The sequence below is a fragment of the Quercus suber genome, unplaced genomic scaffold, assembly GCF_002906115.3.
Source record: "Quercus suber isolate HL8 unplaced genomic scaffold, Cork oak 2.0 scaffold_528, whole genome shotgun sequence".
NCBI classification, from domain to species: domain Eukaryota; kingdom Viridiplantae; phylum Streptophyta; class Magnoliopsida; order Fagales; family Fagaceae; genus Quercus; species Quercus suber.
Genome location: NW_027069977.1, coordinates 126500 through 137311, shown reverse-complemented (window position 1 = coordinate 137311; position 10812 = coordinate 126500). Strand labels below are relative to the sequence as shown.

General features: G+C 37.0%; 1 protein-coding gene across 1 annotated transcript; it reads left to right on the top strand.

Moving 5' to 3' along the window:
* Positions 1-4981: 4981 nt before the first annotated feature.
* On the top strand, positions 4982-5560 carry LOC136063442 (uncharacterized). Its single transcript, XM_065763838.1, has one exon. The coding sequence runs from the start codon at positions 4982-4984 to the stop codon at positions 5558-5560; it is 579 nt and encodes a 192-aa protein (XP_065619910.1).
* Positions 5561-10812: the final 5252 nt, after the last annotated feature.

Genomic DNA, 10812 nt, shown 5'->3' with positions numbered 1-10812 from the left:
GGCATGTCTCTTCTATACCTCACCAAGAGTAACATCTAGGAGTTATGGAGTAATGACTTGAACTGTTACTCTACCCCACTATGCCCACTATCCCACTCAATAAATATGGAATGGTTTGTATATAAACACCATGAGTGAAACCCACTAAACATAGAAAGAATTATGCATTTTTCATAGTGTTCATAAAGTGTTGTAAGGCTTTTAAGTTGTAAGTTATGTTTTCAACACTCTAGTAGTGTGCAACACCATCGAAGAAACGTTTTTGTTCGTGGGATTCACAAACTGAAATATATAACGAGTTTGAATTGCTAGTTTGCGTTGAGGCTGACTTTGGACAACGTAAAACAATCTCGAAACTCTTGTGTGATTGTTGGTTTAGGCTAAAAGAGGTATGCCAAAAAATTGATTGTTAATATTCCACTACAGAGTCTTTGTTTCTTACACCTTTTTCTCCTTCTCTAACTCTATCAGAATCTCTCACTTCTGGTTTTTTCTTTTTATGGGTTAGATTTCAATCGATTGATTTATTTATGGGTTTTGCTTTCTTTCTTTTTCCCTTTCTGGATTGGATTTTTCTGGTGTTGGAAATTTTGGGGTTAAGACGTTTTTGTTCTGCAAAAGGACGCTAGAGAAATTTTCGACGAGATAAAGGATGTTGGTGGCAATGTGGTGGAGTTTGGAGAGGTTGTAAGGAAAGGAGGAGGAAGAGTGGAGTTGTGAAGGTTGAGATTAGAGAGAGATGACAATGGCTAATTGGTTTTTTTTTTTTTTTTTTTAAGAGAAACTTTGTTAGCATAATAAAGGTTAACACCATTTATGCTAACTTGGAGAAATACATGTACACCACTTGTAGTGATGTAATTGGAGAATTTAAGATTATGTTTGGTAACAATTTTTGTTTTCTATTTTTAAAAACTTGTTATTGTGAATATAAAGAAAAACCAATTTTCTTATATTTTTTAAATCAAAAACATGTTTGGTTAGTTGAAATTTAAAAAAAAAAAAAATTTTTTTTTTTTTTTTTTAAGAGAAACTTTGTTAGCATAATAAAGGTTAACACCATTTATGCTAACTTGGAGAAATACATGTACACCACTTGTAGTGATGTAATTGGAGAATTTAAGATTATGTTTGGTAACAATTTTTGTTTTCTATTTTTAAAAACTTGTTATTGTGAATATAAAGAAAAACCAATTTTCTTATATTTTTTAAATCAAAAACATGTTTGGTTAGTTGAAATTTAAAAAAAAAAAAATAGTTTTTTGAAGAAAAAAATAGAAAATACTGAAATATGTTGTTTCTAAAATTTGAATTCTAGTGCTAAATCATTAAATGTGACAAATTCATCAAATCAGATGCATGTTTTCATTAACTTTTGAAAACAAGAAACTAAAAAGTTTGAAAATAGCCATTTGCATATTTTCAGTTTCCTTCACAAATTGAGTTTTGAGAACAGTTTTTGTTTTCTGTCCATTTTGGGTTGCCAAACAAGTTTTTTACTCTCAAAAATAGAAAATTATTTTTGGAAACAAAAAATAAGAGGAAAAAACAATTACCAAACATACCCTAAATAAACACACCTAAGATATTATACTTAAATTTTACAATATATATATATATATATGTGGACAAAACTTAGGTACAATACCTTAAGTGTTGTTCCTTAGATTCCCCACTTAAGATTGAGTCATGTGACTATTTAACTAAAAAATACACTTCCATTCTATAAGAAAAAATCCATATGAAAAAATCTTAAAAGGAGAATCTAAGAAACAGTACCTCTCTCTCTCTCTCTCTCTCTCTCTCTCTCTCTATATATATATATATATAAGAAAAGAAATTGATAAAGCAAGTAGTAAGAAGGTAATTTTGGTTTTCAATTTGTGTGAATGATTGATCAACTTCACTCTTGGCCATGATAGTGTTTTTTTGTTTGTTTGTTTGTTTGTTTGTTTTTTTGTTTGTTTGTTTAAGCCTAACGTCACATCAGTTTTAATTTAGGGCACATCATTAATATGTTCCTCAATTGGATTTCGGATGAAACATGTTGAAAAGTCGAACTAAAATTGATTACTTTAAATTTTAGGACTAAAATTGTTTCTTTTAGCAAAGCAAGCTTGGCAGCTCCTGCATAATAAGACCTCACTCTTCTATAAGGTATTTAAAACTCGCTTCCTCCCAAATTCTTCAATAATGGAGGCTGTCGATTCAAGGTTGGGTTCCTATGCTTGGAAGAGTATCCCTAGGGGGAGAGATATTATTCAAAGAGGGGCAATTTGGGGGATTAAAAGTGAGGAAAAAATTAATATATGGCAACAACATTGGCTGCCAATAAAACACCATCCAAGGCAGCCAACTTGTCCATTAGAGAGTTTTGAAAATCGTACGGTGGATTCACCCATAGACCCAAACACAAGAAAATGGAACGAGGAGCTGATCAATGGCTTATTTGTGGAAAAGGATGCTGAGTTGATCAAGAAGATTCCTCTTAGCCGAGTTGAAACAGAGGACACCTTGAATTGGCCATACTCCACTTCAAGTCACTACACATGTAAGTCCGGTGATATGTTCCTCAAACAAGAGTCAATGATGGAAGCAAGCCCATAAGTCCCACCAATTTGTGATAAACAGGTCTGGAAGGGGATATGGCAGCTGCAAGTTCCACCAAAAAAAAAAAAACTTCCTTTGGCGAGCTTGTTGTAATGCTCATCCTACCAAACAGGTGTTGATGAAGAGGAAAATTACAGTTGACCCAATCTGTGAGAGGTGTCTTTCTGCTGTGGAGGAGACCAAGCATGCCCTTTGGTCGTGTCTGGAGGTTCGGGGTGATTGTGAAGAATGGCGTTTCAGGTTGAGGTTGAGTTTACAAATGTTAAGGAGCTGCTGTTATGGCTGACTGCAGAAGGAAAGGTCACTAGATTTGTTTGCATATACGACTTGGATGGTGTGGAATCAAAGAAATAAAGCTTGTGTGAATCAACAAGTTGTTCCACTTCATCAAGTGCCTGAACAAGCAAAGCAAATGCTGGCACAATTTAAAGCTAATCTGCAGATTACTAAAGTGCAAGTTACGGACAGCAGTAATGGAGGTTTGAGATGGAGAAGTCTGCAAGCTGTTTTGGTGAAAATAAACTTTGATGGTGCTGTTTTCAATGAATCTAATAAGTCTAGAATTGGAGTGGTAATCCAGGATAATAATGAGGCTGTGTCAGCTTCTTGTTCAAAAAAAATCCATCAAACATACAAGCCTAAGGAGATTGAGGCGCTGGCTGCTCTGAAGGCTGTGTCCTTTGCGCTTGAGTTGGGTTTCTGAAGTGCTATTCTTGGTTTGATTAGAGCTTTGAAGGTAGCGGAGTGTTACCTAATGGGGAAGGAAAAAGTATCTAACTCCCAGGTCATCCACACACCTCGTCCAAGAAAAAGAAAGGGGCCTTTGCCAAATCAACACTCATCCTAATCGATCTCCATCATCCTGAGGGACAAAGACGAGACATTGTAATAATATCTCGTCCGTCCTTGATGATGGATGAGCTAGGCATTATAACAATGTCTCATCCTTTGTAAAGGTAAGACGGACGAGATGAGACGTTGCGTCTATTCTCAACGGATGCAATGTTCCATCAACCGTTCGATAGAAAATGATTGAGCATGGAATCTGAGTATTGTAACTTCCATAACAGTTATAGCGGTTACTCCCGAGACTCGCAATGACTGGAGAAGTTACAAGGTAACCGCTTTGGGCGAACACTATATAAAGGACTCGTTGGCAGAGAAGCGAGGTATGAAAAAACATTCTGAAAAATTCTTGATAGCATTTTCTCTCTTTTGGCGATTAGCAAAAAGATTAACTTTGCCATCAGAGGACCCTTGGCTGGCCTCCACCAGTCTCTTCTGATCCTATTTTGTTTTCCAGGACACCCTTCGAGATCAAGACCCGGAGATTTTCAGCTCACTGATTTCCTTGGGAACATCAGTTGGTGCCGTCTGTGGGAAAGAAATTAGATTGTATTCACTGCATTTGAATTTCATTTGTCGAGTCCTACTATTTCTTTCTCAGGAAAAAGGGCTGAGATGGTCCGGATAAGATCAAGGGCTACCAGTCCAGGCCCCCAAGAGAGTAGAGACGCTTCCAGTAATCCCAATCGCGGTCAACAATCGGCACCTGCCATGCAGCCCTCTTCTGCCCAACACATGCAATCCATGGCCGCTACCATGGCAGAATTAACTCGCCAAAATCAAGACTTGCAGAGGGAGATTAATTTCAAGAGGCAATGGCACGAGGCTCGTGGAGAGGAGCGTGAACAAAGTCAGGAAGGTGAAAGAAACCTTGAACCTGAAAATCAATCAAGGGGTGTTGTTTCACGGAGGGTACCACATTTGGAGAGGGAGGTGGACCAAATGAGGAAGGTCATGGATGAAATGAGGGAGAGCCTTTCCAACTACCCCCAAAGGGCCTGCGCAAGTTTGGTTCAGTAAAATACCCCCGAATTCAGTAAGTTCTTTCGAGGAGTTAAGCAAATTATTCGTTAATAACTTCATTGGAGGACAGAGACATAAGCGTTCCTCGTCTAGTTTGCTAACCATAGAGCAAGGAGAGAATGAAAGCCTGCATTCCTTCATCACACGCTTCAATAGGGAAGCCCTGACCGTGGACGAGGTAAATGACAAGCTACTGTTGGCAGCTTTCCATAATGGGGTCAATTCTGACTTGTTTATACATAAACTTTATGAGAAGGAACCTCAGTCCATGGCTGAACTCGTCCATTCTGCCCAAAACTTCATGAATGCAGAGGATGCGATTATAGCTAAGAAGAGGAAGAGGGCTAAGAGAATGGAAACAAATCCTGCTCGTCATTCAGAACAGGGTCCTCGTCCGAAGATGGGACGAACAGAGGATAAGAAAGACTGAGAGAAGAAGGCAGGTCCATCAGCGAGGAACCAACAATACACTCCTTTGAACGTGCCGCTCGAGTAAGTCCTTATGCAAATCAAAGACGAGCCTTCCTTAAAGTGGCCAGAGAAGATGAAGGGAGATCCCAACAAGCGCAATAGGAATAAGTATTGTCGCTTCCATAGAGACCATGGGCACGACACGGACGAGTGCTTTGATTTGAAGCAGCAAATTGAGAATCTCATCAGACAAGGGAAGCTGAGAAATTTCCTTGGACGAGATCACAAGGACGAGAAATTGAAAGGGAATGTAGAAGAATCATCACAACCACCGCTCGGAGAAATAAGAATCATTCTAGGGGGAAGTTCTGTAGGACAGTCATCCAAGTCAAAGAAAGCATACTTGAAAGCAGTGCGGAGCATTCAGCTCTCTAGACGATCACCAAGTGCAAGGACTACGGACGAGCAGGCGATTACCTTCACGAACAAGGATGCAGAGAGAATCCATCACCCTCATGACGATGCTATTGTCATCACCCTCCTTATTACTGACTACAAGACTAGAAGGGTGTTGATAGATAATGGGAGTTCTGCTGATATTTTGTATTATCCAGCCTTTCAGCAGGTGAGGTTAAGACGAGACTTGCTCCGGCCAGCGAGCTCCCCCTAGTAGGTTTTGGTGGAATGAAGGTGCAACCTATGGGCAGTATTTCATTACCAGTGACAGTGGGGGCATACCCGCAACAAGTTACCAAGGAAGTGAACTTCCTTGTGGTAGATTGTTCATCCTCTTACAATGCAATAATTGGGAGGTCGACCCTAAATAGGTGGAAGGTAGTTACATCTACCTACCACTTGTCAGTCAAGTTCCCGACGGAACATGAGGTAGGCCAAGTACAGGGAGACCAATTAGCAGCAAGAGAGTGTTATCTAGCCATGCTGGCTATGGACGAGCAAATTCAAGCAATGAATATTGAAGAAAAGAAAGTTGTGGCAGAACCCATTGAAGCGTTGGAAGATATTCCTTTAGATGATAATAACCTTGAGAGGTGTACCAGGGTTGGAGCAGATCTGGAAGCGAAGATCAAGAAGGATCTCATTTGTTTTTTAAAAAGAAACAAAGATGTGTTTGCATGGAGTCACGAAGACATGCTGGGTATAGATCCTAGTGTCATTACCCACCGTCTGAATGTATGCCCTTCCTCCAAACCAGTGCGACAAAAGAAGAGGGTGTTCGCCCCAGAGAGAGACAATGTTGTTAAGGAGGAAGTTCAGAAGTTAATTGTAGCAAAATTCATACGAGAGTTATACTATCCTGACTGGTTAGCCAATGTGGTCATGGTCAAGAAGGCAAACGGCAAGTGGAGAATGTGTGTTGATTTCACTAACTTAAACAAGGCTTATCCCAAGGATAGTTACCCATTACCACGCATTGATCAGCTGGTAGATTCTACTGCAGGCCACAAGTTGCTCAGTTTCCTGGATACTTTCTCTGGATATAATCAAATTAGGATGGATGAAGCGGACCAAGAGAAAACGTCCTTTATCACCAGTCAGGGATTATTTTGTTATGAAGTGATGCCTTTCGGTTTGAAAAATGCTGGAGCAACATACCAACGACTGGTCAATCATATGTTTCGTCCACAGATCGGGCGGAATATGGAAGTCTATATCGACGATATGTTAGTGAAAACTCAGGATGAGGATAGGCATTTGGACGACTTGCAGGAAACATTCGACACACTGAGACAGTATCACATGAAGTTGAATCCTAGCAAATGTGCTTTTGGAGTATCATCAGGGAAATTTCTAAGGTTTATGGTCTCCTACAAAGGAATCGAAGCAAACCCTGACAAAATTCAAGCAATATTGAGTATGAAGCCTCCGAGCAATGGTAAAGAAGTCCAGTCCCTCACCGGACGAGTTGCCGCCCTCAACAGGTTTGTTTCTAAAGCTACTAACAAATGCCTGCCATTTTTTAAGGTTCTTAAAAAAGCATTTGAATGGACCGACGAGTGTTAGAAAGCTTTTGAAGATTTGAAAACATATCTCACCAAGACCCCTTTGTTAAGCCCGTTCGTGCAAGGAGAGGAGTTGTATTTATATTTGGCAGTCACCCCACACGCAGTGAGTTCAGCACTAGTGAGGGAAGAAGACAAGGTACAAAGACCTGTATACTATACCAGCAAAGCACTGAGGGGAGCGGAAAAAGTATCTAACTCCCAGGTCGTCCACACACCTCGTCCAGGAAAAAGGAAGGGGCCTTTGCCAAATCAACACTCATCCTAATCGGTCTCTGTCATCCTGAGGGACAAAGACGAGACATTGTAATAATGTCTCGTCCGTCCTTGATGACGGACGAGCTAGGCATTATAACAACGTCTCGTCCTTTGTAAAGGTAAGACGGACGAGATGAGACGTTGCGTCTGTTCTCAACGGATGCAATGTTCCATCAACCGTTCAATAGAAAATGATTGAGCATGGAATCTGAGTATTGTAACTTCCATGACAGTTATAGCGGTTACTCCCGAGACCCGCAATGACTGGAGAAGTTACAAGGTAACCACTTTGGGCAAACACTATATAAAGGACTTGTTGGCAGAGAAGCGAGGTATGAAAAAACATTCTGAAAAATTCTTGATAGCATTTTCTCTCTTTTGGCGATTAGCAAAAAGATTAACTTTGCCATCGGAGGACCCTTGGCCGGCCTCCACCGGTCTCCTCTGATCCTATTTTGTTTTCCAGGACACCCTTCGAGATCAAGACCCGGAGATTTTCAACCCACTGATTTCCTTGGGAACATCATTACCTATCTCCAACAGGTTTGCTGATAAAAGATGTGAAAATGGTTGCTAATAGTTATGTAATATTCTTGCATTCTCATGTCAAGAGAAACGGCAATAGAGTAGCTCATAGTCTGGCAAAAAATGCATTAAGCATACCAGATTTTCAAGTATGGATGGAAGATGTTCTATCGCATCTTATTTTGATTTTACAATTGGATGTAGTTGATTCAAATTAATAAAACTCAGTTCTTTCTAAAAAAAAAAAAAAAAAAGTTCTCAACGGATGCAATGTTCCATCAACCGTTCAATAGAAAATGATTGAGCATGGAATCTGAGTATTGTAACTTCCATGACAGTTATAGCGGTTACTCCCGAGACCCGCAATGACTGGAGAAGTTACAAGGTAACCACTTTGGGCAAACACTATATAAAGGACTTGTTGGCAGAGAAGCGAGGTATGAAAAAACATTCTGAAAAATTCTTGATAGCATTTTCTCTCTTTTGGCGATTAGCAAAAAGATTAACTTTGCCATCGGAGGACCCTTGGCCGGCCTCCACCGGTCTCCTCTGATCCTATTTTGTTTTCCAAGACACCCTTCGAGATCAAGACCCGGAGATTTTCAACCCACTGATTTCCTTGGGAACATCATTACCTATCTCCAACAGGTTTGCTGATAGAAGATGTGAAAATGGTTGCTAATAGTTATGTAATATTCTTGCATTCTCATGTCAAGAGAAACGGCAATAGAGTAGCTCATAGTCTGGCAAAAAATGCATTAAGCATACCAGATTTTCAAGTATGGATGGAAGATGTTCCATCGCATCTTGTTTTGATTTTACAATTGGATGTAGTTGATTCAAATTAATAAAACTCAGTTCTTTCTCCAAAAAAAAAAAAAAAACAATGTGTGTTTCTTTAAGTTTTAATACATTTTTGATATCTTATACGCCAGTTAAAGAAATACTGACTCACTTTGGTTTATTTTTTATTGTTTTTTTGGACATTTCATTTCTCATCTTTACAAAACAAAAAGAAAAGAAACTCCCATATTATTTATCTCATTTTATTATCTCCATTCTCTATTAGAAACTCTCAAACTACATACAGTCAAAGAAAATCTCATATTTTAGTAACTTCTAAAACATTTGATTTCTTGATATAATAAATTTTGTAAAGGATTAGTACCAATCTTTTACCTTTCTTAAAAGGGCCATATCTCCAAAAAAATAAAAATAAAAAAATAAAATAAAATAAAAGGATCATATCTCTGGTGGTAAAGTGATGGCATATAGGCCCAAAGGTTAAGACGTTTGGTAAAGGGGCCTTTAGGCCCAGAAAATTGTAGATTTAGACCGTCACTTGGGACCAGGTCATGTCGCAAGTAAGATCCACTAGCATATCACATTTTGTAAATGTCCAGTCAATCATATAACCTAGGCCTTTCACAGATAGGTCATACCCATTTTAGTGTTAGATCCGTAAAACCAAGAAACTTCACCCTCCAAAATGCTGTAATACAGTTGAAGTTACTTTTTAGGCCAAGAGTGATCAAATTCCATTCCCACCATTTGTTGTAATTTTTTTTTAAAGCATTTGTTGTAATTAAAATAAAATAAAATGCTTTCAGAAATCCATCAATCTCAGATTTTATATTTCAAAATTACAAATACTAGTCGTAGACCCGTGCATTGCGCGAGATAATTCTTTTTTAGGGTGATCTTATTAAATATATTTGGGGTAATAAGTAATAACACTCTCCCATTTTGTTTATATTAATAACAAAATATTTTAAATTTATTTAAGAATCTATTTATAAATGTTTAACCATGGTTAGTAAAGACATTACTCATAACTTTAGAATTAAAATACAAATTTATAAAATACCAAAAGATTAGAAATGACAAATCTCTCCATAACTCATTGGGAAAAGAAAATGGAAAAAAAAGAAGAAGCAAAAGACATTACTTAATATTTTGAAATACACCTTAATTTAAAATTTTAAAATAAGATAATTTAATTTTAAAATTAAGGATAATTTTGGAACCTACCTTAAGCACAGGCAGTTTAGTACACAATATTTTAATATTAATTTAACAAAATTTGGTTAAACAAATGTAAAGGGTGAAAATATTTTTTTCCTTTCAAGTTTGGGGTAGAGTGTCATTTCTTCAAAACTCAAGAAAGGGGAATGTAATTACCCCTATATTATTATTATTGTTGTTGTTGTTGTTGTTAATAATTGATTTTTCATTTTCTTTTATGTTAATAAAAACCTTACATATACCTTTTTATTTATTTATAGAATATACTTTTTTTTAACCTTTAAATATCTTTTTTTTAATGTGAATCTTTACATATACCTCAAGTAAACTCTATATATTCCACTTCTTTAGATGCGTAAAATCATAAACTACTACTTCATAATGATAGTAGCTAATTAGTTTTATCACTTTTTTTTTCATAATTTCATTTATAACGTTTTTTACTATTATCATATATTTACTGGCTAATAATTTTCATAACAGAGGTGATAAATGAGATGTAACATTGTTTATTAGATTTTTAAATGTAATTGTGTATGAAGATTACATATATATATATATATATACATACATACAAGGAATCAAAACCTACTCCTCCTGCTACTGTTAACCGACCCATTAACAAGGTACAAAAATCATCTTCCAAGGAATCAGTTATCATGATTTCTTTGTTCAATGAATTTATGCTTCCAAAAAACAGACCAAAAAGGAAATATTTCCAAAATAATTTTGCTCAATCTGAAAAAGACCGTGTTAAAAGAAAATGGAGAGAAAAAATGCTTCAAATGAAAAAGCATATTTTGTTTTTTGATTTCCTTGAAAATTATTATGTTTCAAAAGATGAAGTCACAAAAAACTATTTGAATGTGATAAAATCAAATTTTGTTAAAGATGACAAAACCATTATTAGGTCCAGTCATCCACCTCTTACTACTATTTTGGTAACTGCTAAAAAAACTGATGTTAAAGCTACTCCTTTCAAAATTGCTGATGATAAAACTCCTGTTGTTAGTATTATTGAACAAAACAATTTTACTAATGAATCTTTGCATATTATTGGTCAACAGCTTGACCGTATTGAAGAAAAAATTGT

What these genes read in the sequence shown, in the direction of transcription:
- LOC136063442 (XM_065763838.1), top strand. Translation starts at nt 4,982, where the DNA reads ATGCAAATCAAAGACGAGCCTTCCTTAAAGTGGCCAGAGAAGATGAAG.